General features: G+C 41.5%; 1 protein-coding gene and 1 pseudogene across 1 annotated transcript in view; both read right to left on the bottom strand.

The window, feature by feature from the left end:
- Nucleotides 1-15711, bottom strand: part of CCNYL1B (cyclin Y like 1B) — a 29146-nt gene extending 13435 nt beyond the window's left edge. The window contains exons 1-4 of the mRNA XM_017878317.1: nt 15663-15711; nt 13260-13291; nt 5107-5207; nt 2149-2184 (exon numbers count right to left, since the gene is read on the bottom strand). Of these exons, the coding sequence (XP_017733806.1) occupies nt 2149-2184; nt 5107-5207; nt 13260-13291; nt 15663-15669 (176 nt within the window). The 5' untranslated portion in view covers nt 15670-15711. The remainder of the gene's footprint in view (nt 1-2148; nt 2185-5106; nt 5208-13259; nt 13292-15662) is intronic.
- A 3040-nt stretch (nt 15712-18751) lies between these two features.
- On the bottom strand, nt 18752-21858 carry LOC108533546 (putative uncharacterized protein MGC34800; annotated as a pseudogene).
- Between the last annotated feature and the right edge of the window lie 2817 nt (nt 21859-24675).

The raw sequence follows: 24675 nt of genomic DNA, 5'->3' as shown, positions 1-24675 counted from the left end.
TAGCGTACTAATTAAACAAAGCTGCAAGTCAGCTCTTACTCCAGCATGCCCACTTGACAACACTCCTTATATAAGATGATTAGACACAACAGAGGCAAGACTTAAAGGTGGGTGATTTTGACTTCAGCATGAACTAAACACAACTCTATGAAACAAAAATAGAACCTCAAAGAAAGTGTCACTTACTGAAAGTGGATGTATTGGCTCATCAAAAATAGCCAGAGATCTATTTGCCTATCTATAAAATAAGAATGTGCATTTAAGAAATTAATTCAGGAATTGTCAACATCTTAGTAAAGTACCTGTTAGGAGTAGGGCATGGAGGGTGGAGGGAGATACATCTTGTTTGGTTGGTAAAATTTGTTCACCAAAACAGTTTTTGCAAATTTTTCTCCTGGATCCTGGCCTTCAGAGGGTTTCTTGAACTCTTTTTTCTGCAGCACACAATGTCCTGAACTGTGAAGTGTTTTCTACATTGATGATCCAGGTTTGCCTTTAAATATTGGCCCCCACTAACAGGCAATGGTAATAAACTACATCTGTTGTCACCCCCCTACCCTCATGCTGGAAAACAAGAACATTTTATAAAGCAGTAGTGGTTGGCAATAAAGTTTTTAGAGCTTTTATTAAATGTGAATGAGATTCAGATTTCCCAACTATTTCATTATACTTTTATCATATTTGTTTAAGTAGTTTGAGTTGCAAACTTAATTGCCTTTTATTTTAAAAGAGGCCAGTCATTAATGAACTTTAAAAATCTAACACATTGTGTGCTCACTTAGGAAACCAGCGGTTCTTCAAATGTGGTTTGTGGACCCTGAGATTCCCTAGGAGGCCCATGATGTCAAAACTTTTTTTTTTTTTGAGACAAGGTTTTTCTCTTTCACCCAGGATGGAGCACAGTGGTACAAATATGGCTCACTGCAGGCTTGACTCCCTGGGCTCAAGTGATCCTCCTGCCTCAGCCTCCAAAGTAGCTGGCATGAAATGTGCACACCACCATGCTCAGCTAACTTTTAATTCTTTTTTGATATAGATGGGGTCTTGTCACATTACTCAGGCTAGTCTCAAACTCCTGGTGCCAAGTAATTGTCCCACATTGGCCTCCCAAAGTGCTGGGGTTACAGGTGTCAACCACCACCCATGGCCCAAAATGTTCTTATAAGAATACTAATTAAACCTGAGAAGCTGCTTGAAAATAAAACATAAAAATAATTTATTACTTTCTAAAAGTAGTAAGACATTGCTTGCTTTCTCACTGTTCAACACTTGTAATAATTGCATAAAAGCAAAAGTGGGTAAAACTGCTGGTTTCTCAGTATGAATAAGGGCCGTGGTACCGAATTATACTAGTATTCATTCCACTCTTCACTGCCCCTTGCAGTTTTTATTAAAGTAGCCAGCTTCGCTTAAGAATGTCCTTGATGAATCAGTAAAAATTAATGGTGTTATTAAATCTTGACCACTCTTTTTAGTAATCTAAGTAGAAAGTTCACATAAAGCACTTCTGCATGCTGAAGTATGGTTAGGTTAAAGAAAAGCACTTGTGATTTAACTGTGAGCTGAACAAGCCAGTTTTTCACAGAGCACCATTTCCATTGAAAGTATGACTGACTGTCATTCTGAAAAAGAAGCCAAGTGAGTCTGTCATTTCAAGGAAAATAACAAGTACTTGTTATCCATAATAAATCTAATGCTTTCAAGCTAAAAATCAGGACTTGGACGACTCATACCTACTACTGTGAGCTTGGCAGCATCTCAATCTGTGAAGACATTTTTATAATCGTGGTGATACTAATGAAAGTGAGTTTTTACACTATAAATAAACATGAATTAATATTTTCCAAATAGCCAATGCATAATATAAAAGCCAGTAAGGGGAAAGATCCATTCAGTGTACAAGAAAGATCAGTGAGTATTAGTGGAATGAATTCATTCATATGTACAATCCCACTATAGCTATTTTAATAAATCAGTGCTTGTGGAGCTTTGGTGTGGTTAAAAATACCCACAATTACCTGAAAGCCCTAAAAATACACCTTTTTTTGGTACTATATATTTGCATGAGGCTAAGTCATCTTTTTATTGCTTCTTTATGATAATAAAGTGATGAGCTGGAGTAACAAGGCATTTTTTCAAAGAGCTCACCTGTGCTTTATGTTGTAATATATTGCCAAAGTCACACTGTGGAGGGAAAATAAATATTTTAACTACTGATTTTATCACTTGTTTGGCCTGAAGATATGTTTTTAAAAGGGGGAGGAAGGAACCTTCTCAGTGGCCCTGAAATCCTCTCGTTCAAAGCAGTACTATATGAGCACTTTTCTTTTAGCTCTCTGGCTTTATAGCGAAAATAGGAGAACCAAACTGCTAGGCAATATGCTGTTAGAAGACGTTTCTGCTGATGGCTAGTATATATACATAATTACATATTTTCCCTGTCATTTGCTCTTCTACCCATAGAACCTGTAATCTTGTGCAAGTCACTTATATCCATGGGTACATATGCTTATATTTAGACCATACAGTAATGTTTTGCTTTTTAAGTGGCTAGACCCTGCATTTCAACTGATTTAGTTCACCACCACCTACTCACCCATTTGCCATTATTTCCCTAAAAGCACATCATCAGTGTACTTTATACCAATTAAAGTAATTTAAAATCACCCATGCATAATTATCAGCAGGAAATTTATTAGTAAACATAATGCACACAAAAATCAATGACACTTGTAACTATCCTGAAATAAGCAGCACTAAACACATAGTGTAACACCGCATAACACAATATTCATGACAGGTGTTTCCACATTAGTTTAAACAAAATATTAGTGAACAAATACAACTCTTCAGATGCATGTTACTATGGTCCTAAGTCATCCTCGATGTTGTGTGTCAGCAAACAGGGGCTTCTCTTGAGTAAGTTCTGTGCTTCCATTTGCCCTCAGCATTTACAGCATTTAAAATGAGGCTCAGAATAATTTGAGAAGGCAAACTTGAGTTGTAAAAAGTAGGCCTTACAACATTATTAGCATCTAAGATGGATATTTCTATAGTGCCTCAAAAGTTTCATCTCCAAATTGATTTTAAAATCACAGAATTTGAAGTTACATGCTGAAAAGACCACTGAACCTTACATGACACTCCATGAACCACCCATTTTACAAATAAGAGAATCAAGGCTTCAAACTGATTTGCCCAAGGTACCCACATAGTGCTTTTGTGAACTGCAGGTGTTTACAAAATCCTATGGTATGGTTTAAATTTAAGCATATGCACACATACATAGAAATGACCTGCACAGACGAAAGGCTCTATGGGTAGAAAGAAGAGGAAATGACAGGGAAAATGTGTAATTTATACCATCACTCCTCCATGCAAAGGAAGTAGTGGTCCCCATGTTTGCTGCACGCTGGATCACCCAAGGAGCTGTAAAAACAGCCTCACCACCAGCTGGAGATATTGTGATTTAGTTGACATTGGACATGATTCGGGCATCAGGGTTGTTGGTAAAGTTCCCCAGGTGATTCCAATGTGCAACAAAGTTTGGGAATGACTGAGTTAGGGTTAAGGTCAGAATCATCTGGGATGCTTTTATTCATATAATGATGCCTCACATACTTAAGCATTTTTCTAAAAGGCTTGTGAGTGGCCAGAGATGGAGGGAATGTGGAGCTGGGAAGATGCATGTGTTTGCAGACATATATAAGAAACATGTATACATGATTCTAATATGGCCCAATCATGCCTCTGAGAACAGGTACGAGTACAACCATGAAAAACAATTTTCAAACTTTCCAAAAACCAATTTGCCTGGTATTAATTGCTGAGTAACCATTATTCATCAAAAGTAAATAACCAAATGATCCTTCTAAATTGTGAGAGCAAATTAAAACTAACTGTACTTCAAAAATAATTCTTACGGCCAGGCATCGTAGCTCATGCGGTAATCATAGATTTGGGAGCTGAGCTGGGTGATTGCTTTGAGCCCAGGAGTTTGAACCACGCCTGGTCAACACAGCCAAACCTGTTCTAAAAAGAAAGAAAATTCTATTTAAAAACACTGTAGGAATTAGGCTAGTGCGGAAGAAAAAGCAGAACCGCGTACTTGTTTGAGATCAGGTGGAAGCTAAAACTCCTTTTGCATTGTAACTCGAAACATCAAATCTTTTGAATCAGAAGAAACCCAGGGACTCTAGCCAAAACAGATGGGTTTTTACTTAAGGCTGATACAAACATAAGCGATGGACCATAAGGCCAAAGCTCAGGGCGCTTAACAATGGTGGAGTCCAGTTCCTGCCTGAAACACAATTTATCCATAATGGTATAACATGAGAGAGGGTAAGTGATATTATTATGAGCATAACTTTACCATTTAATAATTAAGTATAGTTACGACAAATTAGCTTAAAAGGTAGTACCTGAACAAATTAACTGTGTAAGCTAGTCCATAGGTTATGGACTGGAAAGTGCTAGGATAAGGACATTAAATCTAAAGGAGTACCTCTCAAACTGTTTCCAAAATCAACACTCATAATCTAGGAGATTTATTAATGTTCCCTGGATATCTCCCAATGAACTGGGCTTTGTTTGGGTTTTTAATAAACTCGAACCCATCGTTTGAGGGTGCTTTGAAAAGGCATTCTGATTGTGGCTATGAAGTGCCATGCATGAAGGGAACTTTAAATGCAGATACACTACAGCACCACTGGAGGACAAGCCCGTTGCTTCTCAAGAGTAGTGTTCCAAGTAGTACCCATGTCTTAGGCTATATCATAAAGATACAAGATTTTTCAGAACATCCATAAAAAGCTCTCCTTCCCATTCAGTTCAACACTGTCATAACATAAGTGCCAAATGATAGCTATGGTTTTCCTGGGTTGCTTATTTGGTACTGCTTTCTCTTCTACCACACAGTGTTCAAGATTAAAAGAGAAACAGAAATCATATTAGTCCTGAAATCCATGTATCATTGGAAATCAGTTTCTTAAACTGCTTGCTGAAAGGGGCACCAATGGCTGAAAGTGAAGAGGGAATGGCGCTGGGATGCTTTAGCATATTGGTGTCGGTCTGTCACTCAGCCCTTGGCAACCTCATCGTACTCACCTTTCCAGTGTGTGTCTAAGATCAGGCTTGCTGACTGTGCTGTTATCTAGCAATATGGTGGAACATGAGCTGTATTTTCTATCAAGATGCCATGGAGGTATCTGAAGGAGAAGGAAGATAGAGGAAAATGTATACAGCAGGCTGAACCTACAAAAGTGTGGGCTTTTTACCTTAGTAAAAATGTCAAACAATAAAGCATTAAGGTATTTCTTATATCCCGTGACCTGCCTGAGTGTGGTATCATGAGCAGCTCTACGGGAAACTCACTGGAGGTGTGTAACTTCTCCAGATGATGTTTGAGGACTGGGTTATAAAATTCTGCCCTTGCTATGATACCAATCATCAAACCTGGAAAGCCTCTATTATGAATTCCCTTTATAAATAATGGGAAAAGTTTAAAATAAGATTTCCTGTTTTTTTTTTTTTATTATGCAGTAAAAAGCAGCTGAGATTTTCTATTTCTTTTATTCATTAACTACAACAAAATGTCATACATTAAATAAGACTGGCACAAGAGCATTTTTATTGCAGTAAATAAAGACCTCATACTACATTCACTAAATTACTAATCCTAAGTTACTCATTCAAGAGACAGTGTGATGGAACCAGCATTTTAGAGTCAGAGACTCTGTGTGCCAGGGAGGCTCAGTGACCAAACAAGTCAGGGGCCATAGGTTTCTCTGGGCCTGTTTCCTTGGGGGAAGATAGAAAAAGTACTGCTTTAAGATGCTCTCACATCTAAAAATCAGGTGATGGAAACAACTTTGGGAATTTAACTTTCACTTCATGTTTACATAAGACTGCTGTTACATTACTCAAATGAGAACTTCCAAGAATACTTTGCATTCATTTCAAAAGTTGATTGATTTTATACTGTAAGTTATTTGACACACATCATGGCACTGTCCTTGTACTTGTGGCACTGTTCATGTACTTGTGGTCTCCCACAAGTACATGAAAGACAGGGTAGGGAGAAGATCTAGTGGTTGTTTATAAAAGTACACAGCATTTGAAAACTGCCTGTAGCCATTAATCAGAAATATCCATACAGTCTAACACCATTTTGCTTGTTTCAGATGCTTTTTACTATAAATTCACTTATTTCTTAACAAAATTTCCAGATGTTTTTGAACAATAGTACTATTTGAAGGACCAAATTCTCCTTCAAGGTAGAAATGTTTTAACTCTAGCTAAACTCTTATGTCTCTTAAGCGATTCTATTAATGTGTATACTTTACATTAACAGTGTATGTGTCAATGAATACACTTTGATTGTCTCAAAAAACAAATATAACATGAAAAATGAAAATGGACTCATTCAGATACTTCTATTCAAAGTGAAAGAAGGTATCCCTTAAGGTCACTACTATTAGGGGAAATACAGCATAATACTACATGATAATAAAACTTGATTCTGAAAAAAAGTCTATTTATGAGAATAAAAAGAACAGGAAAATAATACACCAAAACACAAACTAATTGGTACAGCTTTAGGTGATATCTGTCCTCATTTTCTTCTATTTAACATTTCTTATATTGAACATATATTGGATTGTTGATTTTTTTGAGAGGAAGTCCTGCTCTGTGTCCCAGGCTGGAGTGCAGTGGCCTGATTTCAGCTCACTGCAACCTCTGCCTCCCATGTTCAAGCAATTCTCCTGCCTCGGCCTCCCATGTAGCTGGAACTATAGGTATGTGTCACCATGCCAGGCTAATTTTTGTATTTTTAGTAGAGATGAGGTTTCACCATATTGGCCAGCCTGCTCTCAAGCTCCTGGCCTCAAGTGATCCCCCAAAGTGCTGGGATTACAGGTATGAGCCACCGACATGGTGACTCTCAGGATCACTTTTTTTCTCCCCACTTTTTTACAACACATGTTTCAGATATTTTTAAAATAATTAATGACTTTTAGCTAACTTAAAATTTCTAACACTTTGTGCACTAACAAAAACAGCTCCATCTATGTTGCACAGCAATGGGACCACACAGCATGTATGGAGTTTGAATAGAATTTTTACACAAGGCCTGAGTGGAAAAGTGTAATATGCTTATTGTAGGTGTAAATAGAAATTGTCTGAATTAATGTCATAATTATGCCAAATTTAAACTTAGATTTACACTTACATATAGGTTCTAAATTTGGATTAAATATGATGTATTGACCAGAAATTTACTTTCTCTTATTTCTGAAATCTCATTAGTATTAGTCATAAAATAAACATTATACACAGGACCAGGAGACAGGATTGATGGCAGATGATTCTGAGTCAATGCTGCAAGGTGAAAAGCAGACAGAGGAGTGGCAACTGACATGGAAGCACAACTTTGGAGCTGACAGGGAGTGACTTGAATAGAAACAAGCAATATTGTTTGTTTCGAAGAACCCAACCCAGGCTCCAAACTCAGAGGCACATGGTACCTGGAAAGGTAGGGTAAAACATACAACAGAAGCCAGCAAGGTCAACTGTAAATTTGTGCCTACNAAGTGCTGGGATACAGGCTTGAGCCACCGCGCCTGGCCACAAAATGTTATAAATTAGATAATACTGGCACAGGAGCATTTTTATTGCAGTAAACAAAGACCTCATACTACATTCACTAAATTACTAATCCTAAGTATACTCATTCAAGAGACAGTGTGATGGAACCAGTGTTTTAGAGTCAGAGACTCTGTGTGCCAGGGAGGCTCAGAGACCAAACAAGTCAGGCGCCATAGGTTTCTCTGGGCCTGTTTCCTTGGTGGAAGATAGAAAAAGTGCTGCTTTAAGACTCTGTCACATCTAAAAATCAGATGATTGAAACAACTTCATGTTTACATAAGACTGCTGTTACATTACTCAAATGAGAACTTCCAAGAATACTTTGCATTCATTTCAAAAGTTGATTGATTTTATTCTGTAAGTTATTTGACATACATCATGGCACTGTCCTGCCTCATTCATGCTGCTCTCTGCCCAGAATACCTATTTCTTTCCCCCTTGTCCCATCAGGCTTCACCTTCTCTGCATTCTGGGATCCCTCTGCCAGCAGCCACACCACAAAATATTTCTGATTTTGTGTACTCGTCGGTCTAATGCACTGTGTGTTACATGACAGCAATTGTCCGCAGAGCATCCTCCTGTTGAGAAAGTAAGCCTCTCCAGGGGAGGGAGAGCCCTTCCTTTCGTACCTGCAGCTGCTGAGCACAGAATGTGGGAGAAATTAAGGAGTTCAATAAGTGCTTGGCAAATTATTTAAATCAGTTACAATTTGGAAGGTAAATCTTCCTACAGTTACAAATCAATGAAAATTTATCTGCAGTGCTATCAGAGAGATGACAGTGAATCTTTTGAGCCTTCTAGAAAATAAACTATCTCTAAAACACTTTAAAAGTATCTATTCATTTATCAAGGGTGCAATAGTCAATATGGAAACTGCCTCATCTATGTTAGGAAAATGCATTTCCTGGCCAGGCACAATGGCTCACTCCTGTAATCCTAGGACTGTGGGAGGCTGAAGCGTGTGGACCATGAGGTCAGGAGTTCAAAACTAGCCTGGCCAAGATGGTGAAAACCCGTCTCTACTAAAAATACAAAAATTAGCTAGGTGTGGTAGTGGGTGTGCCTGTAATCCCAGCTACCCAGGAGGTTGAGGCAGAGAATTGCTTGAACCCGGGAGGCAGGGTAGCAGTGAGCCTAGATCATGCCACTGCACTCCGGCCTGGGCAACAGAGAAAGACTCCATCTAAAAAGTAAAAAAATTAAAAAATAAAGCTCTTTCTTAATAATAATGCCAGTAACCAAATCCCAGTCACCAAATAGTTGAAAAGATCAACAGCATTATTTAAAACCACAAAATACCTATTATTTTAACTTAAAAAATACCTCAGATGAGCCTTCTTCCCTCCTGTTGGGATATGCTTGTCTGCATCATGTTATCACCCTCTTCCATCAGGGTCTCCCACACATACGTGAAAGACAGGGTAGGGAGAAGATCTAGTGGTTGTTTATAAAAGTACACAGCATTTTAAAACTGTCTGTAGCCAGTAATCAGAAATATCCATATAGTCTAACACCATTTTGCTTGTTTCAGATGCTTTTTACTGTAAATTCACTTATTTCTTAACAAAATTCCAGATGTTTTGAGGAATATTACTATTTGAAGGACCAAATTCTCCTTCAAGGTAGAAATGTTTTAACTCTAGCTAAACTCTTATGTCTCTTAAGCTATTCTATTAATGTGTATACTTTACATTAACAGTGTATGTGTGTCAATGAATATACTTTGTCTCAAAAAACAAATATAACATGAAAAATGAAAATGGACTCATTCAGATACTTCTATTCAAAGTGAAAGAAGGTATCCCTTAAAGTCACTACTATTAGGGGAAATACAGCATAATACTACAGGATAACAAAACTCGATTCTGAGAAAAAATCCATTTATGAGAATAAAAAGAACAGGAAAATAATACACCAAAACACAAACTAATTGGTAGAGTTTTAGGTGATATCTGTTCTCATTTTCTTCCATTTAACATTCCTTATAATGAACGTATATTGGATTGTGGATTTTTTTGAGAGGAAGTCTGGCTCTGTTTCCCTGGCTGGAGTGCAGTGGCCTGATTTCAGCTCACTGCAACCTCTGCCTCCCACGTTCAAGCAATTCTCCTGCCTCGGCCTCCCGTGTAGCTGGAACTATAGCCGTGTGCCACCATGCCAGGCTAATTTTTGTATTTTTAGTAGAGACGTGGTTTCACCAGATTGGCCAGGTTGCTCTCAAACTCCTGGCCTCAAGTGATCCCCCAAAGTACTGGGATTACAGGTATGAGCCACCGACATGGTGACTCGCAAGATCACTTTTTTCTCCCCACTGTTTTACAAGACATGTTTCAGATATTTTTAAAGTAATTAATGACTTTTAGCTAACTTAAAAATTTCTAACACTTTGTGCACTAACAAAAACAGCTCCATCGATGTTGCACAGCAATGGGACCACATGGCATGTATGCAGTTTGGATAGAATTCTTACACAAGGCCTGAGTGGAAAAGTGTAATATGCTTATTGTAGGTATAAATAGAAATTGTCTGAATTAATGTCATAATTATGTCACATTTAAACTTAGATTTACACTTATATATAGGTTCTAAATTTGGATTAAATATGACGCATTGACCAGAAACTTATTTTCTCTTCTTTCTGAAATCTCATTAGCATTAGTCATAAAATAAACATTATACACAGGACCAGGAGACAGGATTGATGGCAGATGATTCTGAGTCAATGCTGCAATGTGAAAAGCAGACAGAGGAGTGGCAACTGACATGGAAGCACAACTTTGGAGCTGACAGGGAGTGACTTGAACAGAAACAAGCAATATTGTTTGTTTTGAAGAACACAACCCAGGCTCCAAACTCAAAGGCACATGGTACCTGGGAAGGTAGGGTGAAACATACAACAGAAGCCAGCAAGGTCAACTGTAAATCTGTGCCTAGNTTAATGTCATAATTATGCCAAATTTAAACTTAGATTTACACTTACATATAGGTTCTAAATTTGGATTAAATATGATGTATTGACCAGAAATTTACTTTCTCTTATTTCTGAAATCTCATTAGTATTAGTCATAAAATAAACATTATACACAGGACCAGGAGACAGGATTGATGGCAGATGATTCTGAGTCAATGCTGCAAGGTGAAAAGCAGACAGAGGAGTGGCAACTGACATGGAAGCACAACTTTGGAGCTGACAGGGAGTGACTTGAATAGAAACAAGCAATATTGTTTGTTTCGAAGAACCCAACCCAGGCTCCAAACTCAGAGGCACATGGTACCTGGAAAGGTAGGGTAAAACATACAACAGAAGCCAGCAAGGTCAACTGTAAATTTGTGCCTACAGCCCCAAGTCCACCTCTCCTCTCATAAGGAATTTGGATGTGTATTATCTGGATATATTATACCTGAGGGTATCTGGGCTCAGATCTTTTATTCCCAGGACTAAAACCTGTGAAATGGGAACAAATTGAACACACAAAATGAAACTGCACCTTCCTTCCCAAACCTGCTTCTGGAAAGCCAGCAGCCAGGCTTGCACTGCCAAGGCAGAAAATTGGGAGACCCTTCTTGGAAGAAAACTGAAACATCATACCCTCACATAATACACTGATGTCCCCCATATGAAAAGCTGGCTCGACTTCCAAATCGCCACAGTGAGACCCCTCAGGGAACAAAGGTCCTGCTTCCAATTAGAGAAAGTCAAAAACCGCCACATTTGAGACATTTGAGGGAAGCCTCCAATGAGAGATCAAAACAATAGGAGAAAGGAATTCCTGGGACCAGTAAAAATTCAGGAGCAAAACTGTTTTAAAAAATATTAAAATATCGTTAAGGAGTTAAAAAAAAACATCAATAGAACAGTTAGTGCAGAAAGTCAAAGAATCTCTAAGAAGCAGAACAAAAGACAAATTGGAAAATAGGAGAAATTAAAGATCAATACAGAAATACTGGTCTAGGAGGCCCAACATCTGAATCATAAGAATACTAAAATAATAATAATAAAACAGAGAAAATAGGAAAATTCTCTAAAAGAGATAGTCTGCAGACTTAGTGGCCACAATAGAAGGTCCCCTCCAGGCTTTATTATACAATTTCAGAATCCTAGAGATAGAGAAGGTCCAAAAAAGCTTGAGAAATGTAAGAATTGGTTACGTATGATGTATCACACAATGGTAACAGTTTCAAGAACAGTATAATGAAAACACAATAGAAAATTGTCTTCTGAGTCATGAAATTTAGTTTTCACTCTAAAATTTTACACTCTATAACAAAGGAGGGGTTTTGAGAGAGGCTAGAACTCTATATATGTGTGTCCATGAGCCTTTCCTCGGAAACTGTGCTCCAGCACCACTGGGGAGTAACACAAGACAGAGGGCAAGGCACAGTATAGGACCCAGGGATCCAACATGAGTGGTAGCAGAAAAGTTTGAAGAGGGCTCCCAGGCAAACAGGCTCAGGACAGCCTAGGGAAACATAGACTATCCTGGAGGAGGATAACCAGAGGCCAAGGAAAGTCACTTCAAGAAAAAACATGGAACATATGTTTTAGTAAGTAAAATATTATTTTTTGATAGGCATGTAACAAATATTACAACACTTGGGGAAGAAGAGCTGTTAAAAAAAAAAAAAGGCAAAGGAATACAGTCAGAAAATTAATTCCACACACAAAATAATGAAGGATGTGAAAACAAGGAGCCAACTGGGGTCTAATGGTCGCATTTGGCTTTATGAGCTATCACAGGCTAGGAAAAAGGGGGTTATCTGGGGGAAGTGCAGAAGAGTTTACATTTAAGAGAAAGAATGAAGCATGTACAAAGATGAGGCACAGTTAGAGTACTTTATGACTCAGCAGTGAATAATATGTGCTTTGTCATAATCATGTAAATACCAATTAATTATTTAATAAAAAATGTGTTAGAGGTGGGAGAAAGAAACAGGGAGGTAAATAAGATTGCAGTGGAGTGAGGAAGTTACGCTTTCACGTGCTATGACAAGAAGTCAGCAGAAAGTGTTGAAGAAAATGGACTTAGCTATTCTTTATTTGATTTGATTTAAAAAGATTAATTTTTTTTTTTTGAGACGGAGTCTCACTCTGTCACCCAGGCTGGAGCGCAGTGGCACGATCTCAGCTCACTGAAACCTCTGCATCCTGGGTTCAAGCAATCCTTTTGCCTCAGCCTCCCAAGTAGCTGTGATTACAGGCTTGCACCACCACACTTGGCTAATTTTTGTATTTTTAGTAGAGGCGGGGTTTCACCATCTTGGCCAGGCTGGTCTTGAACTCCTGACCTCGTGATCCACCAGCCTTGGCCTGCCAAAGTGCTCGGATTATAGGTGTGAGGCACCGCATCCAGCCAAAAGATTAAATATTTAAGGCAGATCTTTATTTCACAACCAAATTATGTAACTTAAATGTCAGACATCCTTAAAAATGGGCACAGTAATCCAAAGACTTTCCTGTATAAATCTGATGCTTAGGAAAATAGAAGAGATTTAGAAAATCCACCAAAAAAGGATCATGCTAACAGCACTGGCTCCCTGTTAAATTTTTAAGGAATCTTGACAGACTTTTAATTCAAACAATTGATTTCTTAACTTTTCAAAGGCTTACTTACATGATATAGGTGAGAGGTCCTCTTTTCTTGCACTAAGAATGAAAAAAAAATCAATTCTGGCATAAACACCATAGAATAAACGTAGTTGCTAATCATCTGATTATCACTATAGAAAATGCAACAAAATTCCATTTTAAATAATTCTTACCAACAAAATTAATAATTTAAATAATCTGGCATGATTAATCTTATAAAGTAAAATCTAAAAACATAGTTTTATTTTTGACCTAACAGATATTCTATTACATAAACCTGAAAGAATCCCCATGTACACGAGGAAAGGCAAAACAAATTAGGGAACATATGTGCCCTGCAAATCTCATATTGAAATTTACTCCCCAGTGTTGGAGGTGGGGAAGTGTTTGGATCATGGGGGCAGATCCCTCATGAATGGCTTAGCGCCATCGCCTTGCATCGCCTTAGCGCCAGAGCAGGATGAGTGAGTTCCTGCTCTGAGTTCATGCATAATCTTCTTGGGTTTTTGTTGTTGTTGCTGTTGTTCTGAGACAGGGCCTCACTCTGATGCCCAGGCTGGAGTACAGTGCCGTGATTATGGTTCACTGCAACCTTGACCTCCTGGGCTCAAGTAATCCTCTCACCTTAGGCTCAAGAATAGAAGGGACTGCAGGTATGCACCACCACGCCTGACTAATTTTTAAATTTTCTGTAGAGACAGGAGCTCACTATGTTGGCCTAGGCTGGTCTCAGACTCCAGCCTCAAGTGATCTGCCTGTCTCAGCCTCCCAAGTACTGGGGTTACAGGCATGAGCCACTGCACCAGGCCTGATCTGCTTATTTAAAAGAATGCGGCACCTCTCACTCTCTCTTGCTCCTTCTCTCACCGTGTGAAAAATTACTTCTTCACATTCCACAGTGATTATTAGCTTCTTGAGGCCCTTGCCAGAAGCAGATGCTAGCACCACACTTTCTGTACAGCCTGTAGAACTGTGAGCCAATAAAGCCTCTTTTCTTTATAAATTATCCAGTCTCAAGTATTCCTTCATAGAAATGCCAAAATACAGGACAGATGAGAAATTCAGTTAATAAAAAATTTACCTATTGTACATCTGAACCCCTAAGTAGTAGTGTTTTCTGATTCTACATTTACACATAGTTTACTTTCATTACCAGGATCCAATAGCTGACAGCTCTAAGAACTAGTTTCTGGCCAGGAGCCAATCTCCAGATGCACTAGAATCCCTGCAAGCATCCCAAATGAATTATCGGGCATCTATTAATATATTACTGAAAAAATAAATGGGTCTTTACACAACTGAAAAGTAGCCTATCTTAAACTCAAATGTTAAAATGAGTGTGCCAGCCTAATTGAACATGGCATCCTCAGCACACAAAATCATTTTGTTCTAACACAGGTCCGAAAAATAAAAGCTACAAGGGGGAATTCGGCCACGCTTCGTTCCCTACAATGCCTCCTCCTTTGAAGCTGAACTGGTCTCACTGACACACATTTCTAACTGCTGAAGAGATGAGGACAGGGGGTAGGTTTTCCTCCACTTTCATACACTCTATCTGTGAGAAGCCCATGGCTCCAGAAGAAACTGAGAAATACAGCAATCCTAACTGGAAGTTACCAGCTCAAGACAGGCAAAGTCCACACAAACTATGAAAATGCAGGGGAGAAACCCATTTTTTATTGTGCGGCATTACTTCAGATGTTATTACAAAACCCCCACTTCTTGTATTGCTACTGTCAAAATTAACTGAAAACATGGTGTATGGCATTTTTGAAAATAAAGTAAGATTTAGAAGAAAGCTACAAAAATAAGCAGTAGTACAGAAAACTCCTACAGTTCGAATTCTCTTCCTAAAACAAGCAGGATATGGATACTTTGCAGTACTTTCACACACTAAGGCTAACCTGGAAAACAGCACAGGCCATGTTTACATTTCCATTACATTCGAGTGAAAAAGTTCTGAGTAGCATGAACATGGATGTGACAGGCTCATGTGGTTAGAGCATTGTGCAAAAAGGAGACCAACAGCACAGATTCAATCTAGAACAACAAATTCTTTTGATTTGTTGAAGTGAAATCCAAGCTGTAGCCTAAATCCTATCACGCATCATCAAAATGTACTCTTTGGAACAAGGGAAAAACGGCAAAGACCTATGAAGAAAAAGGTGTATATCCATAACTACTACACTAAATCATGTGGCCAATTAATTGCATTGATAAAAATGTTGCCAAAGGTGTAAACACAAAGTCTGCAAGTTTCCATGAACAGTGACAAGGAAATTATGTCACATATTAACATAAGACAAGTAAATATATTAAAGATTAAAAAATTGTAACTACTATCTAAGTTCCTCTAAATACTTTCTGTAATACACAAAACAGAAAGTTTGTAGTTTTTTGCTTGGAGGAAGAAACAATATTGTCTTACCACTCATTTGATATTTTCTCAGGAAGAGTGTGCTTTCCCTTGGATGATCAGAAGCNTATACATGTCCTCTTCCTCCTTCTTATCAAATATACCCACCCTCTCTATGCTGCTCTTACCAGCACATTTCAGGGAAAGTCTCAAGCAGCAAGTGATGCCGTGGTCAATTACTGTCAGACACCGGCTCAATGTGTCAAATATGTTAAAACAAAGAGCTATTTTGGGCAAAAAACACTTTTTTAAAGAGACAGGGTCTCACTCTGTTGCCTGGGCTGGCGTGGTGCAATGGTGCGATGGAGCCAGCAAAGCTCACTGAAGCCTCACACTCCTGGGCTCAAGAGAACCTCTTGCAGCTGAGACTATGGGTGCAAACTACCACATCTGGCTAATTTTTAACCACTTTTTTTTGTAAAGACAGGGTGAAATGAGACATACATGGAAATGTGCTGTAAATCCTAAAGAATGATATAGCCTATTTTGGACTCTCATCCAACACTACCCGTCTACTACCTAGTGTGTAAAACCACTCAGAGGCTTACCTTACACTACCAAACAAGGAACAACATTCACAAGTACTTGCATGCTTTGTGTAGAAAGGTACAATTCATTCACATACTATCTTTGTTCATTCTTTCACATTTTTTGAATATTCCGAGAGTACAGTACTTTCCAGTTACAAAGACACATTCATCACGAAGCTTAATTCTTCTAACGTTTAAATAAATTAAGAGGCCAACCAAAGTTTAAAGAGAAGAGCTGCAAGACACTTCCTCTACAGAAATGAAATCTGTAGCATACATTTTCTATTTTGAAAACTTAGTTTTCCGCCAGCCTAGGGGGATGAAAAAGGGGCCAAAACTGGGCACTGGGGTAGGGAAGAGGAGAGAAACCACCAGATGCTGCAGGGAAAAAGAATGAGGGAGAGGGTGGGCAGGCACGAAGCAAGGCCAGTCCTCCTGCCTGGTCTCTGGGCCTAGGAAAGCTGGCTAGAGGCAGAAGGCAGGAGCCCAAGGCTGCGGATGCCTCTAGCGGGGACCCTGGGTCAGCGGCAGCCAGAGGCGTGCCAGAGGGCAAACAGTATCAGTCGCCTCCTTACCTTTGGGCATCTCCTGGTCGTCGATGTGCTGCAGGTCATGGCCCTCTTGGGCTCCGAAATCAGACTGGGCAGACTCCACAGCAGGGGAGTGTGGTGCTACTGCCACCTCTGCCTCCGTGATGTTACAGCTGCAGGGTGCTTCTGTCCACTGCACCCTGGGCTGGCTTTGCTTGGGACTGGCATTGGGGAGCAGCATGTTCCATCTGTGGCGTCTCCGCTCTTCTCTGCCTTGGCCTGCATCTTTGCTTGAAGATGCCTCATATATTTCAGCGCTGCAGGACAACTCCCCAGACCCCCCGTGCTGGCCCCGCTTGGGGCTGGCATCGGGGAACAGCTTGTTCCATCTGCTGTGCCTCCCATCCTCTCTGCCTTGGCCTGCACCTCTGCTTGCCACTGCTTCATAGATGCCAGAGCCGCAGTACAGCTCCGCAGACCCCCTGGACAGACCCTGCCTGGGGCTGGGGTTGGTGCCCAAGCAACAGCTCAGCGTGTTCCCCATGGGGTAGCCCCGCTCCTCTCCAGCAGCTTGGGCCTTCCCTTGCTTCCAAGTCTGCAGAGCTCAGCACTTCCACCTCTTCCCAACAAAGGGACGCTGGCAGGGCCAGTCCCTGGCTATGGGGCTGCACCCCACTAGCAGCCCGCACCCCACCTCTGCCGCCTTCCCTGAGCCGACTTGTCTGCAAGGGTCCCTTGGGAACCTGCTTGGTTTATTTAGAATGGGTCTAGATGCAACAAACCTGAGAGCTGTGATTGCGAAGAGAGCACACAGCGAGCTCCTCCTCCTTCCACTGCTTCCCACCAACTGAAAGAGGTTGCCCTGCCAACCGCCAGAGCTCCCTCCTGGTTCCCAGGAACCAATCAGGCCCAGAGTCCCCTCCACGCGCCCCGCCCCATTGTGATGTGGGGGCCTAGGCCCCTGGCTCACTAGGCCCCGCCCTGCTGGCAGCCCCGCCCCCACCTTTCATTCATTGCTGGGTGCTGGGAGCTTTCAGGTTGCTCCACTGTGAGGAAGTTCCTAGAGATCATCACTTTACAATGAATTATACTAAAATTACTGTAACCAAATCTGCTTCATGCATTAACTGGCATCCAAAGAACACCCTTTCCCCTGTGGCCTGTGAGGTTTTTAGAAACTAGAAACACCCAGGTGCTTTCAGAAAAAGCATTGCCATGAACTAAGTCTACTCTGTGATGTCAACTTATATTTTCAATACATATATAGATTCAACACATCTATATTCAATATACATTTTTGGAAAATAACACATATTCAATCAAACAAGAGTAATAAGGGAAATTTCCTAAAATTTATGCTCTAAGTACATCACATTTTTCTAATTATCACTTTGATAGAGCAACTTAAAATCTATGGTTTCAGCAAATGCAGAGGCTTATATAAAAGAAAACCAGGCCAGACGCGGTGGCTCATGCCTGTAATCCTAGCACTTTGGGAGGGCGAGGAGGGTAGATCATGAGGTCAGGAGATCGAGACCATCCTGACTAACACGGTGAAACCCTGTCCCTACTAAAAATACAAAAAATTAGCTGGGTGTGGTGGCACACGCCTGTAGTTCCAGCTACTCGGGAGCTGAGGCAGGAGAATCGCTTGAACCCAGGAGATGGAGGTTGCAGTGAGCCTGGACTGCATCACTGCACTCCAGCCTGGGCAACAGAGTGAGACGCCATCTCAAAGAAAAGAAAAGAAAGAAACCCACCACGTAATACAATATTTTAAATGTCATTATCATTGCTACTTTTTTTTTTTTTGACAGAGTCTCACTCTTGTTGCCCAGGTTGGAGTGCTATGGCACCATCTCGGCTCACCACAATCTCCATCTCCTGGGTTCAAATGATTCCCCTGCCTCAGCCTCCTGAGTAGCTGGGGTTACAGGCATGCGCCACCATGCCCGACTAATTTTATATTTTTAGTACAGACAGGTTTTCTCCATGTTTGTCAGGCTGCTCTCGAACTCCTGACCTCAGGTGATCCACCCGCTTTGGCCTCTCAAAGTGCTGGGATTAAAGGCGTGAGCCACTGCGCCTGGCCATTGCTCCTTTTAATTAGCAATTACTAAGTAAATGTACTGGGGACTGTTTTGTGACTATGGCAATTTATGTAATCTTTCTCGTCCTTGGTTTTTCTAAAAATATGAATAACACAAATTTTATAAACTTGCTCAAAAAATTAAATGGGGGAAATATAATACTCCTCCCTCCATATATTGAACACTTACAAAATTACAGGCAGTGTGTCTAGATTTATACACATGTACCATATGTAAGCCTCATAACAACCCCATCTTTTGTAGGTGGGAAAACTGAGGCTCAGAGAAGTTAAAAACACATTCAGGAGAGTATAGTAATGAGCGATGGAACCGGGATTCGATCCAGTTCTGTGTGACTCCAAAAGTGGTGGATCATCTTAACAAAGACCAAGTTATACCCGGCACATGTAGGTACTCAAAATATGTGGATTGGCTTTTTCTATCCCCTCATGTGTGAATTTCAGTGGCTTTCACAACCTCAGAACAACCCCACACACCCTCCCAGGTTGCCTTTCAGTGGTTCCCTTCTTCTTGGAGATGATTAGGAATCTGCACATTTTGACTACTTCTTCAATCATCTCCTTATAAACACGTGTGGATAAAGTAATGAAATTTTCCAGGCCTTAGGTTACTAACTGAATTAATTGTCTAGCTTATTCATTGCAAATTTGTTTGTAATACAATTTATTACATGAAAAAAATCACAGGATCCACTGAATTTATGCAGAGACATCCCAAACTCAACTGCAGGAACATCTTACTGACTACACAGAAAGACCAGCCCGAACACACAAAGCAAGAGTCCCTCCAAAGGCCAGGTGTGGGGTGGTTCTTGCCTGTAATCCCAGCAATTGAAAGGCCAAAGTGGTGGATCGCTTAAGGCCAGGAGTTCGAGTCCAGGCTGGCCAACACAGTGAGACCCTCTAGAGAAAAGTGAGGATTGCCTGGGCTCTTTGTGTTCCTGAGGCTGTTTTCCAATCACTGTTTTTTTTGTTTGTTTGTTTTTCTTTTTTACTTAAAAGGTTGCAGAGTTCTCAAGAACAGTCAGACTCATTGTGGAAGGACCTGAGTCCCGTGTGTTCAGCTAGTTTAGACCATCTCCTTGTTCTCTTGGGTGACCTGGCAAATGGATGCTGCCTGCTGTGCAGGCTGCTGCAGTGCTTTGTCCAGGCTGACAATGGGAGGACTATTTTGAGCTTTTTTTGCATCCCAGGGTACCCAGAGGGGCAGTGCAGCAGCCAAAATTTCCTGGGATGTGGGAAAAGCCTGTGTTCTGAATGATGGAAATCTCATTCTTCTCCTGGGAGCAAGCAGCATCCTGGTTCCAAATATTGGGGTTGCCATTCATTATTTGGGATATCAGATCCTTCTGGAATGTTTCAGAGAACTTCAGGCCATCACCCCCTAGCAGAGCCATGGACTGTTCCACCGAGGCAGCTCGCCTTGGGGGAGGATGTGGGGGTCATTATTCCACATGTGAGTGCCAAGTGTACCTGGAGGCTGCCCTTGCTGGTGCAGGCCCTGCGGCAGATGGCGCCGCTGAATGGCTTCTCCCCAGTGTGGGTGCCCTCCTGGATCTGCAGAGGACCCGAGGGGCGATGGGGGAGGGGGCAGCACCGGCGCGAAGCCCGGGCCCACCCCTCTCTTAAGTCCAGCGGTGTCCTGGACTCCCCCCGCAGCAGCGGGCCCTGCCCGGCCTAATGGCCTTGCAGTGACCTTGAGCTCCATCTGTGATCATGGTGGGCGCGGCGCTAGAGACCCAGCGAGGGTCTGTGGAGGGCCCTCCTCTTCGCTGAGGAACTGCAAGCTGAAAGGGGACCTTCCCTGCCAATCTGCGGAGGTGGCGGGGGCGGTGGTCAGGTCCCGGGCGCCAAGTGGCCAGGGGCGGGCGGGCTGTCCAGCCTATGGGTCCTGAGGCTATTCCCTGGGTTCCTCCAGGTTGCCCAGGCCAGGGACTTGGGGAGGAAGCGCTTGCCCAGCACCAGGGCAGGTTCTGTGCCCGGGTCTTCCGCAGCGACAGATTGGGCGCTGGCCCTTGCAGCGCTTTCCCAAGGAGACAGCTACAGGAGACATTGGCTGTGGCGCGATGCGGACCAGCGGGCGAGGAAGACGCTGCCAGGAGGGCTGAGGCAGAATAGGGCTTGGCGGGCTTGGCAAGCTTGGCGGCGAGCTCAAGAGGGGCCCTAGCCCCAGCGCTGAGGCGCAGACGCCAAAGAGGTTGCAAAGAGGCGCGACCCCGGACGCTGGAGGCAGGGGTGGGGGGTCGGTTCCGCGCTGGGGGCAGCCAAGGCTAGGAGTGGGGAGGAGCCGCTGGGGAGTCGGGGGCACTGGAGCGGGCGCAGGCTGGGACAGGAACCCGGAGCCCGAGCCCGTTGGGTAAGCAGGGGCCCTTGTGGAGAGCCGGAGCGCCCGAAGGACGCCGGTTCAATGGGGGCAGCTGGCTTGGCCAGGGCGGACGCGCTCAGGGCTGAGGGAGGGCGGCAGCGGCGGCGGTGCCTGATGGCCCGGGGGCTGCGGATCTGCTACATGAGCTGTCTCTGGGGACCCTGCCTGCGTGGGGCCAGGAACCGCTCCAGGTTCCCGGCACAACCACCCTGCCGCCTGCTTGCAGGCGCCCTGGAGGAACCCGGCCTAACCTGGTGCTCAGCGTGGTCTCCAGCTCCTGCGGTGCTGGGCACTGGGACCGCCGGCGGGGCCCAGCGCAGGTCCCCCTGAAGTCTCTGCTTCTACAGGCTCCGCATCCTTCTCCGCCGGCGTCGCCTTGCCTTCCTGTGCGGGCTCCTTAGAGACCACACTCTTGGCCTGGTCGCTAGGCGAGCTGGTAGGGGAAGGTTCCGGATTCCTGGGCGTGTGGGGCCCTAGGCTGTGTGTAGTGAGATCAGCCGGGGCGGGGTTCCACGGCTCTTCTGCTCCAAGAAGTCCAGTGGCTGGAGCTCCGCACAGTTTCTCGCTCTAGTTCTCTGGCCGGCTGCTGCTCTCCACCTGCTGTCTGGGTCGTGGGGCTTCCCCCAGTGGCCTGCTGGGGAGTCCCCACAGGGGGCAGCAGCTCCTCCTCCATCTTGAGGAGTGGGGCTTGGCTTGCTTGCACCCAGACAGGCTGCCATTGGTGCCTCTCAGCCATCTACACACACACACATATGCACACACAACAGCTCACTCTGTGACATGTGCATGCATCACACACACATATGTTCAGACACAAGCTGGTTGTCTGAAAGATTAAACGGCTCAGAAAACTACCAAGAAAAAAGAGTAGCTAGGGGACATCTCTGACTTAACAGAAGGGAAGATAAGAAATCAGGTTGCTAGAATTGTTTACGTAACAAATGTAAACCAAAAGATACATATTTTAATACATCCAATGTTATAGCAAAATTCTACCTTATGCTCCAGCATCTGTGCCGTCAGGCCATCATTCAGAGCATTGTGACTCTCGGTTTACGCTGAATTCCAATAGTACTGGAAATTTCTCATTCACGGCAAATTGGAAGCAGTGATCACAAGTCTCTATCTATATTAGTCACACTGTCAGAAGATTGACCTTCAGTAGAGACGGAACTATTTTATGTCAGAATATGGTATACTTCTGACATGATTTTAGTTTATAATGTTTAAGAAGCAAAGAAGAGCCAACAGTTACAATTCTTTAAACTTGATTACTTCAAAAAATATACTCATCCTAGAAAATTCCCTTGTTTGGATTTCCTCAAAATGCTGAATATGTGAGACATTGCTTCATTTAATTCTCCTTCTTTCTCTATGTAATGTATTTTAGAATTCTACCTGTTAATTTATTACTGTTTTATGTTTTTCATATTACAAAGAGCTATCTGTAACCAGTATTAAAGAGTATTCCCCAAAAGGCTACACAGCCATCGCTAATCTTTTAAAGAACAATGATTCACTAACAGATGGTATTTTGACATTCCTGTTGCTCTATGATAATTACCTTAAAGATACATTTCTGGGCATCTCATTATCATTGTGGATAAATAGTTCCAATTTTTAGTTGAATTACTCCACCTCATCCAAAAGTGAAAGATAAATGAGGAAAATTATTTCATTTTAAGAAGCATACTGTCAATAATATTAATAAGAAAAGGAGTCAATCAAAGGTTAAAGAGGTTACTTGTACTTTTAAAGAGTCATTTGTGCTTTATGCAAGTTTGTTCATACAGAAAAATCAGAACAATATTTGTTAGGAAAGATGATGATAATGCCAGTACTCATGATGACACACAGTGATGGTGAGAAGCAACTGAAACCAGAAAAGACTGGAAAAGGGCGAGGGGACACCACTCCTTAGTTTACACTTGGCAATAGAAGCTTATTAGCTGAACGTTTATCCTTAACTCATCATCCTGAGACTTTTGTTTCTATAAATCAAAATATAATATATTGGTTCTGAACACCTGTTAAAACTATCACACTAAATAATCAACATAAGTTTTAAGAAAAATGGGATAAGTAAAAAATATATGAAGGCAATTTAAAGAGAAATATGACAATCTTATTAAATGACATACTTATTTTATAAAGTGTTATAAAATATTCATCTTAACTTGTAGTATTTCTATACACTTTTACTTGACATATTTTGTTAAGTCAACATGTGAATCACAAAAAACATAAAATCTCTTTTCTCTTAATGATTTTCCATTGACATGATTTTATTATACTGTAGGATGAATGTTTATGCCTTTTCCCCAAAATTCATATGTTGAAACCTAACACCCAGTGTGATGGTATTTGGAGGTGGGTATTTGGTAGGTGATTAAGTAATGAAGGTGGAGTTATAACAGTTATCTAATGTTATATAACAAATTTCCTAAAATTCAATAACTTGGTTGAATAATTTTATTATCTATCATGGTTGCCATGGGTCAGAAATTTGAGGTCAATATGGCTGTAGAATTATGGCTTGAGATCTCTCATGAGTTTTAAATCAGATATTAGTCAAGGGTGACGTCACTGAAAGACTTGACTGGGGTTGGAGGATCCCCTTGTAAGATGACTCAGTTACATGGCTGATGGCAGGAGGTCTGTCTGTGTTCCTTTCCACCTGGACCCCTCCACAGGTCTGCTTGAGTATCCTGCTTGAATTTACCCCAGAGCTAGGGACCCAACCCTCCTACTCAATTTTTTGAAATAGTTTTAGTAGGAATCTTACTAGATCTTCTTTATACACCTGGTAAAATTTGGTTGTGAACTCATGTGGTCCTAGGCTTTTCTAGTTGGTAGGCTTTTATTACTGATCAATATCAGAACACATTATAAGTCTGTTAAGGAATTTAATTTATTCCTAAATCTTGAGAGGTTGTAGGCTTCCAGAAAATTTATCAAATTCTTCTATGTTTTCAAGTTTGTGTTTGCATAAAGGTTTTGTGTGTGTGTGTGTGCGCGTGTGTGTGTATGTTTTTTAAAACTCAGGATTTTTGTATTTCTGTGGGGTAGGTGGTAATGTCACTTTTGTCATTTCTTATCATGTTTATTTAGATCTTCTCTTTTGAATTTTGGATTTTTTCATTGGTCCAACTGGCAGTCTATTAATCTTATTTATTCTTTCAAATTATTTCCCATTATTTTCAAAGATTTTCTAGATTTATTCCTTAATTTTATTCCTCACCCTAAAGTCATTCAGGAGCAGGTTAATTTTTATGTAATTGTATGGTTGTTAGAGATTTTCTGTTTTTGTTTTTATTGCACTATGTTTTCAGAGTGTGTGTGGTAAACTTTTGGTTTTCAAAAATTTACTAAGGATTGTTTTATGGCTGGATGTCTGTTCAATTTTAGATTATGTGTCATGTGCAGATGAGAAAAAGGTATATTCGGTTGTTTTGGGGTGGATAGTTCTCTAGAAGTCTATTAGGACCAT

Source organism: Rhinopithecus bieti, unplaced genomic scaffold (assembly GCF_001698545.2).
Source record: "Rhinopithecus bieti isolate Rb0 unplaced genomic scaffold, ASM169854v2 scaffold_11710, whole genome shotgun sequence".
In the NCBI taxonomy this organism is placed as follows: Eukaryota; Metazoa; Chordata; class Mammalia; order Primates; family Cercopithecidae; genus Rhinopithecus; species Rhinopithecus bieti.
Note: the sequence above shows the minus strand (reverse complement) of the source record. Positions and strands in the feature narration are given on the sequence as shown.